We start from the raw sequence: 17793 nt of genomic DNA on the forward strand, positions 1-17793 counted from the left end.
TCAGTCAAAGATTAAAAAAAATGTGCTATGGGGTTGGGAGAACAACAGAAATCCTATTAAAAAGGCATCAATCTGAGCTCCACAAAGTGGCTGGACAAGATTCTTATACCTTCAGAGAAAGCGCTACAAGAGGCCCCGATTTCCTGAAGCTCTCATTCTCTGCTAGCAAACATCCCAAGAGGAAGCCTGTAAAAAGCAAAACAAAACTGCAGCACTTAAGGTAAGGGGGAATTAGTATGAAACTAAATGCACTCAAAACAGCAAATCTGCAGCACAAATCTTGTTACCAAAAGGGAGATATTTTATGGGAGGATCAGGGAGATGTAATAAAATCAATTGTAGGACCAAAGTTGCATAGCTGTTTCATAAGCTAAAACATATATAAATAGTATAACTATATAATATTTACATTATAGAAGCTATCCTTAGTTATTCCTAAGGCTTACTGGCATTTAATCTTTAAAACAACCTTTTGTGTTCACCCCCTGAACAAAATTTCACACAAAATTCTGCCCTGAGAACTGTGGGGAAGAAATGCTGAGTAGTCCTCCCAGAAAAATCTAGGGTTCAGCTGGAGCTTCTGAGTTGCAAGTAATCCGCACTTTTTCCAGATACAAAAAACAAACAAAAACACAAGGATGTCCCTGCCCTGCGCTCTCTACACTGCACACTTCAACGCACTGCTCAGTCCTGCAGGCCCTTCCCCCCACCCTCCACCTCCTCCCACCCTCTGGATCTTTTGAGGACCTTTGTGAAGGGGCATCTTGAACCCACAGCACAACCGCTACCTCTCAACCACCATTAACAATGAACTCTCTCATACTTTGGTATAGCAAAATAATAACAATAAAAAGAGCACACCCTACCTGCTCTTATGACATATTCTGCCTACAGAAAAGCTGAGTGGCTTCAGGGCAAGAGTAAAGGGACATGAGAAAAGTTGTCAAGTACGCTTTACTATAGCAGTACCTCTTCTGATCTAGTTTGGGCAGCTTGTTCGTGTTTTCCTCTGTGAATCCTAAGCATTCTTAGTTACTTAAAATCAGGTAAAAGCCAAATTTCCCTGGAGGTGGTTGCCATCAGGTTGGAATGAGGGTCCCTTTGAGATCTACTGTGGTCTAGTACAAAACTATGCAAAGACTCAGGGCAAAATAATGGCCAGGAATTGCATCTTTCTTCACACTAGATATAGATGTACAGCAGACATTTAAGAATCCTCCACCTAAAGAAAACTTAACCCCTTTGCCACAGTATGTTTGCAAAGGGCAGACTTATAAGTGGCTGTACTTGACTACACTAACAGAGAAATTTAAAGGGAAGATATCTAACTGTAGATCATCATCATTTTCACACAAACGGAGGACATAACCTGGGATATCGATACCCGCATGGTTAAGATGATTAAGATGTTCAAGAAATGAAAAAAAATGGAGCCAGGTCAGGGAGCCCATCTGGGTGACCAAAACAAATGTGAAACAACTTTTATCTACTTGAGCAGCTTTTAAGAAAGAAAGGTCAGAACAGACAAACCAAAAAAACAAACAAATAAAAAAGCAGGCTTTTTGGCTCCTAGTATTATTGAATTTAAAATCCAATGGCTAAACTTGGCTTTATTCATACAGAAACATACTTCAATTTTGGCACATTAATTTCTGATGCTCTGCTACACTACAACACACTACAAATAGCAACAGATAGGCAGCAGCATTTTTATGAGAAATCCAAATGTTACAGCCATCTCTGGGACTGGATTCAATTGAGAATGAGAGCCTGGTAATTACTCTAAGCTTTAGTGACAACGACACACAAATAAATTCTGCAATTCCTACACGGTGTAGTTGAAACATAAATTAAAGATAAAATCAACTGAAAAATCTATAAATTACATTCACAAAAAGATTTAGCAGAAAATACTTTAATTTGCATTTCATAGATTCAAAACAGCAAAGATTCAGAAATGTGTTCAGATCTCAGTAAGCAGTTCAAATATTAATTTTGATTTTAATAAATATCATTTTAATAGGCTAGATCTAAGGAGGAATTGTGAAGTGACGAGTTGACTGCCAGCTTATAAACATAAGCATTGAGCTTATTGACAACATATTAAAGGTCATTTCCCAGAAAAACACAGAGAAAGGTCAGGTAACAGTGACCCAACCACCTTAACTCAAGAAGCACAACTCAAGAAGGTGGGCCCAGTATTTCATATAAACACAGGGACATATATAGCACAAATCACCAACTGAAGTTGGAAAACACTTTTATTATTCCAGCTTACAGAAGTCTGTATCTTTTCTCAATTTATATTTTTGTCTCCAAACATTGAAGATCAAGCTTTCCAAGAACAGCGCCTACACTTTAGAGGTGCGGTTTGCACCAGATCTTTTTACTGCTTTGATTAAGTCGTCATGATTTTGCAGGAGGGGTTTTGCCCTCTCACTACTTCTGTGGTTACAATCATTGCGTCATTTGTTCACAGAAATGTAATTTTGCTCTGAAATGAATGGCAGACAATGTTGACAAGCTGATCTCCATCAACAGCAAGCTGGACTTTAAAACAGCTTACAGCTTATGAACAGTGTAACTAACCTGATTCTTTAGTATAAAAAGAAATCTGCAATTTGCTAAAGTTTACTTTAACAAAGAACTAATTCACATGACAAAACTTCATAGGCAGCATAGTCAAAGAATGTACATCAAACAGTAAAAAAGTGACAGGAAAATTTCTTCAGCTAGTTTTCTAACATGAAAAAAATCTTACTATGTATTATTACAATGACATTGAGGTGAAATGTTTTCCATATTAAATGAGATGTACATTCAAATGCAACACAACTTCCCTGTACACAGAATTTTCTGCTGAAATGCATTCTTGTGTTTTCACAACCCAAAGTAAAAGAACTTGCCATGACTTCATGCCCTTGTCCAGCTGTATTAATCTTGCCCGGTTCGTGCCAACAAGGGTTACAGTGGGGAGCAGGTGCCCAGGCTCTGTGTGCCTGAACCTCTCACCTGTCCCATGAGCAGGTGCATCACACTAGTATATGATGCTGCTGCAGTGTCCATAAATTTTAGCCAGGCACTGGTGGAAGAAGAAAAGTAACAAGTTGCACCACCCAAAGAAGGTTGGAAGCAATGGACTTTCCCCACAAAAAGCAAGGGGGGAAAAAGGGAAGAAATAATTCTAAGACTCAAGTTCTTCCTGGGACAGTGTAGAGAGTATTTACATACATATTTTTTCCCCACACACTAGAAAATCTTGCCTAAAGTCTTAGGCACTACAGTAATAATGAAAAGTCTCAGCTATGTAGCATTCTGTGAACAAGCGAGCCTACAAGTTCCAGCCCTTGCAGGTCAGTCCAAAAGGTAAGGAATTAACAGCCAACTGGAAAAAAAAAATCTTTCAATATATACACTAACGTGTAATAGTTAATATTAATTTGACCAAAAACAGCTGTTCACATTTTAACTAGTTATCTAGGTTCCCTTTTCAATTTAAATTGAGAAGAGAAACTCCAGGGTGAAGAGTATCGCATCCTAAAATCTCATCTTGTACAGACCTCAAAACAGGTCAGATGAATCTGCCCAGAAGCCGTCCGCTCTCCTCCCTAACCAGGAGGGGAACCTGTGACCTGCTCAGACGAGGGTGCCCGCAGGCAGCGAGGCTGCTGGGCGAGAACGCAACAGCCTCACCCCGCGGCTGCCACGAGCTCCCTCGGACCCTGCGATCAAACAGCTACTGCCTTAAACAGGAACAAGAGACTGGATACCAGTACATTGCCCATTTATGCCACCACCACCAAAGCTGTGTTCATTTTTTTTCCTTCTCGTTTAGCTGTCCCCAGGCCAGCTCAAGGACTTTCTTCCTCCAGAAACAATACTTCCAGAGGCCCACGCAGCGAGCGGCAGCAAGACAGCGTCTCATCTCGTCAGGTAGGAAATCCAGCAGGTTCTGGAAAGTCTGGAAACAGAGGACACGGAGCACACTCCAGCTTTCAGAAAGGCTCAACTGTAAAGGACCACAACAGGGCAGCCAGTACAGTTACAGTAAGTTATATGAACAAGTCAAAAATCTGCTTGGGTGAGAAACATTTGAGAATTTAAGAGCACTTTATTCTGTGAAGACTTTTATAAACAAAGGAAAATTGTCTATACTGTACCAGCATTTCCTACATTCATAGCTCCTACCTTCATTTTTAAGGATGCTTAAAAAAAAAAATCTTCATTTTAAATTTAAACCAATATTGTTGCAACTAATCAGTAGTACTTTTTCTGAATTTTGGACAACGATAAGCTACCACTGATATTTGCGGACAATGATAAATAACAAATCTCTAATTTTATGCAAATTATATCATTAATATACCCGTTTTATTATGCTGAATATCCTTTTTAAAGGAAGTACAATTAGGGATTGCATAGATAGAATATGCAGTATTAAATGTCAGTATGATTATGAACTTTAAAAAGCACTTTTTAAAAGTGACTATAAAAACAAGTTCTTATATTTTTGCACTGACCTTTTAACACAGCAATAGCACATAATCCATTAAGACAAAGTATCTTTCATTGCTCAAAGAGAAAAATGTGCTATTTTAACATTTTAAACATTAAAAGGACAATTTCTGGAAACTGAACTTGTAATTACAGTTTGGAAGAAGATAAAGGGGGCTGGATGCAGAGCTGGCTGAGCAAAGCTTTCCTGCTAGCAGAATGCCACTGAGCACCCCCTCCCTGCACAAGCAAATGCAGGGTGCCAAGATAAGGGGCTGCAGAAAAGTTACCTCCAGCTATACTGCACTTAAAGAGAACCTTTCAAAAGCACCAGGTACGAAAAAATATTGGTATCAGCACAACCCAAGGGAGCTCCGTGTGAAATGACATTTTCTGCTCAATAAATGTCCTATTTTTAAGTTTCATAATTACAGCAAGAAGTCACAACTCGACAAGAGTTATTTCCTTTTTCAGTTTTTCTTTTACGCAGTCAGAATCAGAGTACCCAGGACTCAGAGTACTCAAAATATGCTGAAGTTTGGCCCTGGGCACGACAGGGAGGCAGGAAAGAACTACCTCTCACAGGAAAGGCCAAGTCAGGATGGAGGTACAGGCATTTCATGTAAAACAACTATCTTGGGGGAAAAAAAAGTCAGGAAATAAAGAAAATTTAGAAAGTGTCAATACAACAGAACTGTGAGCAGAGAATTTACAAAATAAACAGATCAGCATAATTTACATGTTTTAAAACTATATACTGCAAATCATAAATATCTTTTCTAATAGCCATTCCTAGTTTAAACATAAATATTCAAGTTGGTATTTGATTTTACTTTTGATCAGTTCGTAAGAGTCCTGCAAGGATCAGTTCCTTCTGTTCAATGCAATTGTGCAAATGATCTTCAGTAATGGGATTTGCAAAGGCCTTCATTACCTAGTCTGTTGTAATAAAACTTTAAAATTCTGCAATTCTTTTATACTTGTGGAAAGCCTGTAAAAGAAACAAACGTTCAAAGTGTTATTAAGTCAGCTGTAGAAGTGCCTTTTTGGGGGGGGAGGAAGAAGGGGCGCGAAGAGAAAGGGAGTAAATTCTATCGCACAAATTAGCATACTATTTTTCCTCAGAATATCTATTATCTGGCACTTCATAATATTTACAGAATATTAGAGCGATTCAAGTTTAGACCTATCTAAAAACTGACCTCATTCAACATATCCAAGACCTCTCAATAGAGGCAATAATTCCTACTATCCACATTCTTTGGAACAGCAACATAACTAGAAGTACTTATGCTCACGATCTGGGAAACTAGAATGATGAACAAATTCTTCACATCTTTTAAAACTGATGGAAAGCTTTATTTCATGTCTGGAACAGACAAAATTATTGCAGTTTACAAAAATTTAGACAAAAACTAAAGATCTAAGAAATAATTACACCACACAAAAATCTGAATGCCCTGGGGACATAAAATGCCTGAACTATTTTTGTTCCTTTTCACTACTACTTATTTATACACATTTAAGACAGAAGTATAAAATGTATTTGTAGAATGGCTGTAGTCACTATCCCAGGCCCAAAAGAGAGAAAACATACCCAAACTCTAATCAACAGGACTGTTCAAGAGACTTAAATCCAGACTTCTTAAGACTGAATTTGAGATCTGGGATAAAGAAATGAGTAAGATGCCAACATAATGATTTAGCTTGATGGCATTATGTTCATTCATGTCACTAGTAAATATGCAGTCTTTAGAAGTTACAGCTACCTGATCAACACCACCTTTCCACACATCTTGTGCATTGACACGAAAGTTTTTTTTTTTCCTTTTTAAACTATACAAATGACAAAATAAACCTACCTTCCAAAGGCATTTACAAGAGCAACTATTTCTTGACGTGTGAGTTGAAAACCTTTTGATGGACTATTCTCAGGAAGGCTCTGTATTTCTTTTTCAGAAAATAAAATCTTCAGAGCAGTTCCTAAGCCTTGAGTCTACAAGAAAATTCCCATGTTTTAGTATCAAAAGGATTACACCCTCTTACTCTCCGAAAATGGTAAATAAGTTACAGAATTACTAATCCAAACATGTATTATCAATTCTTATACAGTGACCCTCCCTCAGCCTGAGAAATACTTTGCACATAAACTAAAACACTACTGCAAAGTACACAGCTGTTGACATGCATAAGGTCATTCACTTAAGAACTCTGTTCCCTTAAGTGTATTTCTTCTTCCTCTTGTTTTTAATCTTTCTCCATTTCTCTGCTTACCAGCATACCAGATGTATCTGACCTGTTAACACACCACTTCTGACTCTTCCACTGCTAACAGTGCAGAAGCATCTCTGCAGCGCGACCTGTTGGATCAGAGCTTTTTCCTTCCTCACCCACTTTTTCCATAAACTATGTTACAAGGTGTCACAGGGTATCTCATGCTTTTTCCAGCCCCAGTCTCAAGGGTAGACATTGTAGCTTCCTTGCAAACCCTCTTTTCTGCACAGGAGTAGAACAGAAGCTATTATTGCTTCTCATTTTAATCAGGCTGGGAAAGAACTACTGGCTTTTGAAACAAAGTAGTTGAATGCCTTGATTCCTCTTACAAACAGCCTCATCTTCCCTACTTCATATTGCATGAGGAGAAAAAAAAAAAGGCAATCAAAAGATCAGAAAGAGTAGCTAGGGCAGGCCAAGCAGAAACCTGGAAATTCTGCAAAGGGCACTGATTTCTCTGTTCTGATTTTTTGTTGTTGTCAAGAACCACACTCTGGTAAGCTTAATGTTCTGCAGTGATAGGCACCCAAAATACCAACTCTCCTCAGTCTGAACTTAACATTAGTCTTGAGATATAAAATCTTGTTCTGAATGAAATAAAAATATGAAGTCTCCAGAAATAGATTTTAAAACTCCCTCATCTTTACTGTGCATCTTACACTATTCTATAGTTATCTGAAGATCACCTTTCAACTGGAAAGGTCTCGGTTTCTAGAGAACTTTCTAAATCTAAAAAAAAGTGTTATTTGTTTGCTGCCTTCTCCGTAAATAATCAAAATCTGAATGAACTTTTTCTTATGCCTCAATTTGTGGAATTAAATCTCACATTGGACTTCAACGATTACTCAAGCAAATGCACTATTCCCAGGAAGGCTCCCACCGATTACTCAAGCAAATGCACTATTCCCAGGAAGGCTCCCTGCACCTGATGGAAGGCTTATCTGGTCACTGAGTACAGATGTTGATTGCCAGCAAAACTATGCCTTGAAGTGTCTGTTCAAAATGAAGTTTCGACTATATCTTTTAGTCAACAGAAGAACTGTGGAGAGTTTTATCATGTTCTTAAGTTAAACACATTTTGTTTAAAAGTAAGGTAAAAATAGCTGCATTTTTAGTACATATGTAAGAAAAGCTAATGTCCAGAAAGTCTGGATATTTTGGTAAGAGGGATCCTGCCAAACTAAAATAGATGCTACTCTCCCAACCTCAATACACAAAACAAACCATACCTGAAGCTTGCCCCACAATCTGCATTTATCACATCCAACACAATCCATAATGCGGGATATGTTCTTAAAATGCAATCGAAATTCTTCCTAGTTGTTAGATGAAAAATTAAACAACAACAAAAGAAAGGTTAGCTTAAAATACTTAGTTTTATACAGGTTACCTGTTTTAGTACCACTGGAGTATCAATCCTCTCCTGCTAATGCAGAACAAAACCTTTAGCACACAGGTGCAAGCACTGTATCTTTTTTCCAAGCTCAGCATTTCCTGAGCTGTTTCTTTGTGTCTCTGCCAAATTTTTCTTCTATTAAATTGTCCAATTCTTTGTGAACCTACATGCATTTTTTGACACACAGGCGAACAAAGTTAGACACAAGAGACTTTCTGTTCAAAGCTACAGGCAGATTGTTGCTTTGCAGCTTCAGTTAAAGCGAAAGCTACAGGACCTGTCAAGGAAACAGGAGCCACACAGCACTAATGAAGATGGTTTAAATTAAATATCTAAGATCAAAAAGAAAGTTAGCTGGTCTATAAGCTATTAGCATCTTTTCATAGTGAGAGATTCCAGTTACTATCTAAATAATTAGTAAAAGCAGACTTGCACCTTCGTTATTATAAGCCACACAGCTGTTGTGGAAGTGTAAAGCATGGCAACTCCAACAACTGCCTGTTAACACCAGAAGTCACTACACAGCGTTTTCATTAGATTCTAGCCTCTAGGAACTACATCTTTTTAAGGCTCATTTTCATTCATCTACCTGTACATATAATCATTGGGCATGTTTTTAGAGCAAAGTTAAAAAAAAAAAAAAAAGTCACTGGATTTTTCCTTTGAGAAACCTAATCCATATAAATACAATATTGCTTCTAATAGACTTACTTGCCTTATATCACAGCCCTAATGGCAGGCCAAAGGCACTGAAACAGATTTTAGTTTGTTTGTTTGGGTATGGAGGACATCGTTCTGTAAATTCTGTAAATTCTTAATCCCTGACTTTTAACACTTTGTTTTCCTCATCTACCAAAAGCATGCTGCTGAAGGAGCTTTTCTAAACTGAGTATTTTGTATGTTAATCAGAGAGTACCAATTAACCATACTGCCTTACCTTTAATGACTTGGCTCCTTTTTTATCTCCAGCAAACATGGACTTTTCATCAAAGTGCATACGGAAGGACCTGGTAAAGACAAAACAGAAAAACAACCCATAAACTACAAAGTACCATCAAGCTCACTGAGCAGTGGTTTTGATTGGAATAAGATGGCACATAGAGATTCATATACAGAAACTGAAAAATAAAAAGCAAGAAACCAACATACTAACATTCAGGATGCAAGAGAGACTTTCCCAATTCCATGCTCTTCCCAGAATAGCTTTTCAGAATTTCACCAAAGAGTAACAGTTTCACTACTTAGGGTGAAGAATTTTCTCAACAAAACTGTGAATTACACATTTCAAGTTATAAAACTATTTCCACTGATCAATACTTTCTTTTAATATATAATTAAACCTTTTAGTATTTGCCTTTCAGCTTGATCACTGCTTGATCACATCTCAAATATCTAGCAAGATTACATCGAGGGAGAACAATTAAGCCACAGAGCATGTTATCTATCACAAGAAATTAGTGAAAATGTGAGCAAAGACTCTGGAGTAAGGAACTAAATGGTTAAAACCTCAGAGTTAAAAATCTATGCTAAAAATTTAATTAGTCTTTGATCATTAGAAGACTACATGGAGTATTTTCCTTTTCAAAATAAGTTAGGTGGCTCATATACTTAAGAGTCTTCCTGACAAAAGTACAAATTCCTCTTGTTCCCTCATAGCTTAATTTTACTTGGTCATCCTCCTCTCCCCTCCAACCTGCATAGTCAGCGAGTCATGTATTTCCAGCTTGAGAATATAACTAAGAATTTCAAACTACTGATAAAAGTTTGTGCCTTACTTTGTATCCCTGAAGATATCTAGTAATAGAGCTTTAGATTCAGCATCCTCATGACCATTTCCAGTGTAAAGGTCAACAACCGAACGCTCAAAGTATGGTGCAACCTTTGATAAAGCCCGCAGCTCTATCAAATATAGAAAATAGAGGTTTTTGAGCCTCCTTGGTCCTTCTCCTTTTGTTTCAATAGGGTCAAAGCGGCGAGTGAACTCTTTTACATTTGGTCCCCAGCGAGGTTTCCCCCAGGTTTCTAAAACAGAAATAAAAAAGAGGGGAGGGGAGAGATAAATATATTTGGATAAAGATTACAACCAAGTATACACCAAAAATATTTAGAGAAAAACAAATACACGTTAAGGATAACCTCGGAGTCCATTCATTACTTTTTCCATCAACTTAGATTACCTTCAAGAAGATGATTTGCACATAGATGCAAGTTGATGCTAGCATGAAGTCCAGAAATGAGTTTATAGAACACTCTTTTCTCAAGGCAAAGACCTGTCCAGGAAGAGAAGAGACAAATCAGAAAAAAAAAATCCCTCAAAACTAAATACTTAACATATTACAATTAACACATCATTATTTCATCTTTCACATAAAGTCTTTGTCATTTAACTTTCAAGTTACAGTACTTCAGCATTATTTTAGCAGTACTTTTAAGTATTTATATCCAACAAGCCCTAAGAATAAGGCTTGAAATATCATTTCTTAGCTTATACACCTAAAATGGGCAGAAAATTCAAAGTGACTGGTATTGAAGTGAACTCCCCCTTTTAGAAGATTAAACACTGAAACATTTAAGTAGTGTACAATTTAAATGATTAAAAGAAGTTCTCAAAAGGTCTTCAAGCAAAAATATTCTCTAAGTGACATTCAGAAGTTCTGCGCAATTCATTAAAAGCCCACACTACGAAAAATATTTGAGGAAAGGAAAAAAGTACACTGTCTAGTGAATTTATTATGTTAGCCATCCAAGAGACTTTACCTTCTAGCCATGTGTAGAAAGATTCTCCTGTAAATAAAAAACATACAGTTAAACAAACAGTATTCAGTTTCAACATTATAGTATGCCTATTAGCGGCCAACTGGTCACAAATCTAAATAATTTAGCTATTCAGTCACTGAGGTGACAGAATTTTGAGGTTAGCTCAAGTCTTTTGAGGTCGAGAAAATTACAAGAACGATCATGATTAAGCTACTAGTGAGGGTGTTCAGAAATCAGAATCCTGATTTTTTGCACTAGCAGTGAAGGACACGTGGCAAACATGAACGTGCAAAGGGGAACATTAAGTGATACAAACAAGCACTTATTTCCTCTGCACGCCAAGTGGCAGCCTTCACTTTGCCCCTTACTGTGCAAACGGTTCCCTGGTGGCTCTCCACTCTGATGCTTACATCTTTTGCCCTACGAGATCTTAGTTAATGGAAATATCTCAAGTCCCATTGCTGACAGACCTCATGTTCTTTCCTCCCCACCTTGGCCTTGCTTTGCCCAAATCAGAAGAACGCTCGAGGAGAACAGAGCACCCAGTCCCTGTTCTTTTACAGGCTTGGACACATGCACACCTGGAAGAGACCCAAGACTCAGGAATCCTTCAATTTATGTCCCTCTACTCTTTCACTAGTTAGGCTATTACAACACAAACTCTAGCAAGGATATGAATCAAAAACAAAGCTGTACTGTGCTATTGCTCACTCCTTCCCCTCACTCCCATCGAAAGAACTGTCCTGACAAATTACTTGGATAAAAACATAACTTGCCTACTCTCTAGTGTAATAGCAGTAACACTAGTGCATCAGAAGGCCGAGATTGCAATGCTTACTGCATTTCTAGAGGTTAAGCATAATAAGACGACTTACCATCATCCCCACCTAGGAGGAGAGGGGAAAGAAAAAAAAAATAGAATCCATGAGCTTTAAACAGACCATTTCACAGCAAAGCAGTAATGAAACAGGTCTACTATAAACACTTGGGAAAAAAAGCCCAAGAAACTACCAGAAAATGCAGGCAGCTTTCCACCTTCTTCCTCCTCCCCAAGTCAAGGCGAGACTAAATATGTTACTATGATAAAGTTGGAATTTCAAAAAGTTAATAGTATCTGATTTACTTTTTTTAGTATTTTTGACAGATATCCTCTAGCTTCAGAGAGGCAAGCAGGAGTCATGCTCTTCAGTTCACATAAATTCAGTCTGATTGGTACTACTTTCCAAAACTCTGATCCCTGAGTTAAACTACTTCTATAAGTAGTTTTGTGCATATACACTGGCAATATATTAAAAATAACAGAACAATTTATATTGCTAAAAGATATCTTGTGCTTGCAGTCTGTGGTGGTATTTTCTAACAGAATCTTTGGTTATTAGTTTTTTTATGGGAAGAGTGAAAGACTGACGGGGGAAAGTTGTACACCGATCAGTTAGCAACACAAACTTATGTTCAATTTAAATTGAAGAATTTTAAACCCAGGCCATTGGCATACATTGCAATATTCATTTTAATACATTTCTGAAAATAACTGAGCATTTCCTAAGAAACCATACTTTCTTTCAATAGCGTAATTATGTGGACACCTGTAATATATTCAATATTAATTAATAAAAACTTATAGCTCTATTACATTAGGATGCTTATCAGCTGAAGTGACTAATTTAAATGCTTTAGGGGAAAAAAAAGACAAGTGAAGAGTGGTAAAGAGTGTTGTGGAACTTTAATCCTTCAACTTCTCATCCACCTCAGGAAAACTACTGTAACACTGAGCCAGTAAACTGCTCTAGATATGCTTTATTTCTTCTGTCAGCTGCACTGACACTGACAAGCCTATTCACATGAACAAGATTAAGCACTTATGTAAACCAAGCCTGATCATAAATCTAAAACTGAGATTTGAAAATAGATAGCTACATCTACATAAGAGGGAGGAGGAAAAAAAGCCGCACATCTACTGACTGAAGAATATTATTTGCATCATTTGCACGGCAACAGTCACTCTGTTAAAAGAAGTCATTAAAAATAAAACAGGCGAGACCCACCCCTACTAGGCGCCAGTGGATTTAAAGGACGATAGACAGATCGAGGCCTGGAAAAGGAAGTTAGAAAACACAAAAATCAGTTCTAAGACATGTTAAAGTGCAGATATAAAAACAGGTTCCCTCTCCATCCCAATTACTTGAAGCAGTTTTCTTCATAAATGCTGTTCCACACTCTCCATGCAGAGGTCCCTTTGTATCCAGTGTAACGTTCAGGATTCAGCAGCAAATCCACATACTGGGCATCTGGGGATCTCTCATCTAAACAGGAAAGTTTGTGATATAATCCAGCTGACCATTTAAAAAAAAATTAACAAAAACAGTTGCACAGAATTAAATGTGACTTCTGATACAATACTACTGTATTGTCTTCTTGGATTATAAATGCCTTGTGCATAACAACATAGCAATACACACCAAAGAGAAAACTTCAAAGGACAGGATTTCGTCCAGTCCCTTGGGCTGCCATAATTTCTGCTGTACCTGAACATTTTTTATGGGGTCATTCAACAATACTATGAACTATGAACACTTGTCACAACATATGTGTTTTCTCACCTTATTACAAGGCTTTGTTTTAAGCAGACTTCAAATTAAGGGTTAATTTGCCTGGAAGTGTCAGAGGAGGGCTAAATGGGAATAGTACTAAGTGGTTTTCTTAGGGGAGACAAGGTTACAGAAGTGTATCTTGTAGTTGGAACATATTGTGACAAGATTTATTAACTAAAACTTTTCTTCCCCCCCACCAGATATTCACATATCCTAGCAAAAAAACTAGGCTCACGCCACTTCACTGAATGAGTTTTCAGTGTTTACCAGATTATCTGTTGGTTACAGAACAAAACACACTATTTAAGTGGTACGTCTGCAAGTTACACCCCTCTCAAGTTCACTTTAAATTTCAGGAAACATATACAAAGAATCCTGTTAAACTGCTCTGTCTGCTTGAAAACTCTGTAGGAATAGAAACTTCAGTTTTGAGTTGAGTTACAACCAGTAAAAAGCAGGTAGAATTCCCTCCTCTCCTGTATGTTAGGAGCAATTCATGCTTAAAAAAACAAACAAAAGCAAAACAAGACAGTAGATCACAGACTTAAACCATAATCAAAAAGAATAGGTCAAGCAGCACCACTGAGTATTTCATCAGATGTTGGGAAAAAAATACAAAAAGAAAACCCCCAAACAAACAAACAAACCACAGAAGGAAAGAGAGAATTGTTCTAGAAAGAAGAGGTGATCCTGCATGAGCAGTTAAGCACCACTTCATCACTTCAGCAGTATCAGAGAAAAAAAAAAAAAGAGAGAGAGAGAGAGAGAGAGACAGAAGACATAAATGAACACACAGCGAGTGCCAGATGGGACAAAAAGTCAAACCAGAACTTGCTTTATTTATCTGACAGCATGGCTAACCTAAGCAGTTCCTAGCTTTCCTGGTCACTTGTTCCTCTCTTTGTCTACCCACACCTGGAGTACGTGGGACACTGCAGCAGAACAGATGAAAATCTGATCCGGGTTAAGAAGTACTTTTTCCCCCCATGTAGATCAATTCTCTGATCTAGTTTACCATTTTGCACTGCAGCTGAGCCACCTGAGAGCTCTCTGCCACCCATCAGGACAGAACAAGAGTTTCTTCTGCCTCCTAGCTGCACGGTTCTTTCTCCCTCCTCTTTCCTATTGCTCTAGCTAAGCCAAGTGACCCCAACAGACAAGACAGGGCTGGAGGAAGACAACACCAACTTATCTTTCTGCTACTGCAACCCCATGAAGCAGAAGCAGTGCAGAGAGGCACTGGAAGCACACGGAGTGGGGCAGCACTTCCCAGTTCAGCAGGACTCACAATGAGGAGCAGTGCAGTGGAGTCAAACCACTTCATCCTGCTGCTAAAAGAAATGCTCCTTGAACTGAACCCTGACCAAAGGACTCCTCTTGAAAAGCTGAGTTAAGTGTGCAACTTTAAGATTGCAGAGATAACAGCAGCTTACTGCATATTCAGGTCCAGATCCACATAATGCTCACTAAGCATTTACCATAAACAGCTGATACAGAAATTTTTCACAGATAAGACAGAGTAGAAGTGCTGAAAGAGACCTGTAATTGTTAAGTCAGCTACAGCTGCTACTATCTCAGGTGACACCAAACACGAGCTTAAAGATAAGTTAAACATCTTGTAGTCTTTCTACAATGGAAGGCTAAAGCATCTCTTAAAAAGAATTTGGGCAGCCACTGCCAGATTTTCAACCATGATGATTTTCATATTTACCTGAAAAACTTTTCCATATGATTTAAATCTTAGAAGGAAATAAAAGGACTTGAACGTGTGGCGCAGAGAAGACAATTCAGCATACTGTTTTAACAAGAAAGTCTTTACAAAAAAAGGGTGAGTTTACCATAGAGACCACACAGGAAGACTGGAAAGGAATAGATTCAGCCCAAGCAGACACAATAAAACTAACAGCAAAGATGGTATGGCACTGAAACTAAATTAGGTGCAAGTAAGGTGTCTTATCCTTGTATCATATGCAACTCTTCTGTCGGAAGTAGGGTTATATATGTGTGTGTGTATTGTGTGTGTATATATATATATATATATATATACACACACACACACACACATACTTAGTATATATATACACTAAAATCTTCCCATTAATTTTTTTCTTTTCTATTTCCATCAATGCTTCCTGCTCACTATACCAACAGGAGGTAATAGTATGTATTAGGCAGACTGCCAATTGTTCCATGTAAAAATGGCATTCTCTGCAGGTAAGATAATACGAACCACCACAAGACCATTTAAAGTAAATTATTAAAATTCTATATTAAAAATAATTTAATATTATTAATTAGAACTTTAAAAATAGTTATTTGTGGAGCAACTACCACCTTCTGTGTGTATGTGTGTGCACACTTGCTTTGCTTTAAACAGACAGCAAATCAAACAAATATTCTGAAAAAGCTTAAACATTTTACCATCAAGTTCACAAAAATGATCCTGTGAATCATCGTATCTTGCCCAGTCAATGAAAGCCTCCTTACTTTGGTTACTGAGGGGAAGAAAATACATTTGGTTTAAAACTTTAAATAAACAATGTCAATAAGAACTATTGAAAGAAACACGATCCACATAAAGTAACCTCAAACTGAAATCTAAAATACTCTGACACTCTCGAATATATGGAGTTACCACTACTCAGTAGCTGCACAGAAGTCCAAGCAAGCATCAATTGTAACACTTCTAAAAGCAAGTTTAGCATAAAATAACACAAAAGATTTTACTGTAGCTTGTCTTAACGAACTGAGCACTGGCAATGACTTCTCTCCCTTCAGTAAAAGCTTGGTAAAATATTTCCACAGCACAAGTTTTAAAACACTTCTCAAAGTAGTCCTTCAGTAACTATCATTTTTAATTAATTTTAGAGGGACCTCTATTTTCAACGGGACCTACAATAGTTAGCTTTGCTTTCATTGGGAGCTTGCATTCCCCCTAGAAACACCTTCCAATTTAAAATATTTTATGAGCGTGATCCATGTTCAGCCTTCTATGCAGCACTGGTATTGCACTCATCCTGGCATTTCTAAGGCAGGCACAGGTAACTAGAAGCTCCCTATGAAATGCAGACAGCACCAGAAGTTAAATGCTTCCTACTGAAAACATATGCAGTGCAAAACTGCTGATGCTGCTAACACCAACACATAAGCAAGGTTCAGTTTTGGAACTCCTGCTCTAGGATAGAGCCTTGAAGTACTGAGAGTGCCCATTCAGTTTGATCAAATTAAAACTAGCTCATTTACACAGAGGCAATTCTGCAACAAGATACAGTTCTTACCTTCTGCCAAATCACAACAACAGACTTTATATTTGGCAATAGCTCAGGAGCCTTAAAAGCTTCCCTAACGAACTTCTCTGGTAATTACTACTAGTAATTACTAGTAAAAGCTAGAAAACATTTGCTAATAAGCAATACAATTGATAAAGGAGAATAACCCAAAATACACAAGGATGATGCACTGCTAGGTAGAGAATGAGGAGGTTGCCTTACAAATCACAAACTCTTCTTGCTATTTCAAGATCATCCGCACATGTACTCAGTTCCTTTTTTCCTTTAGGAGTGGGACTTATTTTCCATTAAAAAAAAAAATACAAATCTCTCCTTCAATAGAACTGAATTTTCTATTTCTACTTTTAAAGGTGGAGAATCTAGAATAATACACATTTCTGTGCGTGCTGTTAACACGCTTGCCAATTCAGTGGCAACACAATCCTGCAGATTTCCTCCCACCCATGCAATAAGCAAGATCAGGGGATTGATCCAAGCTAAAAAGTAACTTTGCAAAAAATAAAGGAACTCAGGGGCTCCTTGATTCGGTTCACTAAAGATCACAAACAGGCTATCAGTGTAACAGAAGACAAAGCAGGACAAAATCTCTTAATTCAGTGCAGTCATCAAGAACAAAGAAAGAACCAGCAAGAAGTAGGGGGAAAAATTGTTTTTATTTGCAAGGTTTCTCCCTCCAGGTGCCATAAAACTACTTCAGACTACTCACTGAAGTCACTTTTTTAGAGAGGAAAGAATCTATCACCTTCTCAAAATCTGTCAAATGCTCTTTCACATTTACTTTTTAATGGACTATGGAAAGAATGAAGAACAAAAATGAGCACATTGCAAAAACAAGACAGACATAATGAAACGCTGCTTTGTTACTATTTTTGTATTATTGTTGTAAATCACAGCATACCTTAAGGTACTGTTAACTGCTCCTAGTTTGTTAGCTTGCTCACAGTCTTCCAATTCTTTGGAATTATTTGCTGCTTTTGAATACTGTAAAATA

General features: G+C 37.6%; 1 protein-coding gene across 1 annotated transcript in view; it reads right to left on the reverse strand.

The window, feature by feature from the left end:
• Positions 1-4948: 4948 nt before the first annotated feature.
• Positions 4949-17793, reverse strand: part of ERO1B (endoplasmic reticulum oxidoreductase 1 beta) — a 30072-nt gene continuing 17227 nt past the window's right edge. The window contains exons 5-16 of the mRNA XM_088522891.1: positions 17701-17783; positions 15934-16007; positions 13104-13224; positions 12967-13013; positions 11797-11808; positions 10922-10948; positions 10342-10434; positions 9940-10186; positions 9102-9171; positions 7998-8084; positions 6357-6490; positions 4949-5485 (exon numbers count right to left, since the gene is read on the reverse strand). Of these exons, the coding sequence (XP_088379017.1) occupies positions 5425-5485; positions 6357-6490; positions 7998-8084; positions 9102-9171; positions 9940-10186; positions 10342-10434; positions 10922-10948; positions 11797-11808; positions 12967-13013; positions 13104-13224; positions 15934-16007; positions 17701-17783 (1056 nt within the window). The 3' untranslated portion in view covers positions 4949-5424. The remainder of the gene's footprint in view (positions 5486-6356; positions 6491-7997; positions 8085-9101; positions 9172-9939; positions 10187-10341; positions 10435-10921; positions 10949-11796; positions 11809-12966; positions 13014-13103; positions 13225-15933; positions 16008-17700; positions 17784-17793) is intronic.

Source organism: Tinamus guttatus, unplaced genomic scaffold, assembly GCF_059628265.1.
Source record: "Tinamus guttatus ecotype Peru unplaced genomic scaffold, ASM5962826v1 Tinamus_guttatus_pri_ptg000011l, whole genome shotgun sequence".
Taxonomy (NCBI): domain Eukaryota; kingdom Metazoa; phylum Chordata; class Aves; order Tinamiformes; family Tinamidae; genus Tinamus; species Tinamus guttatus.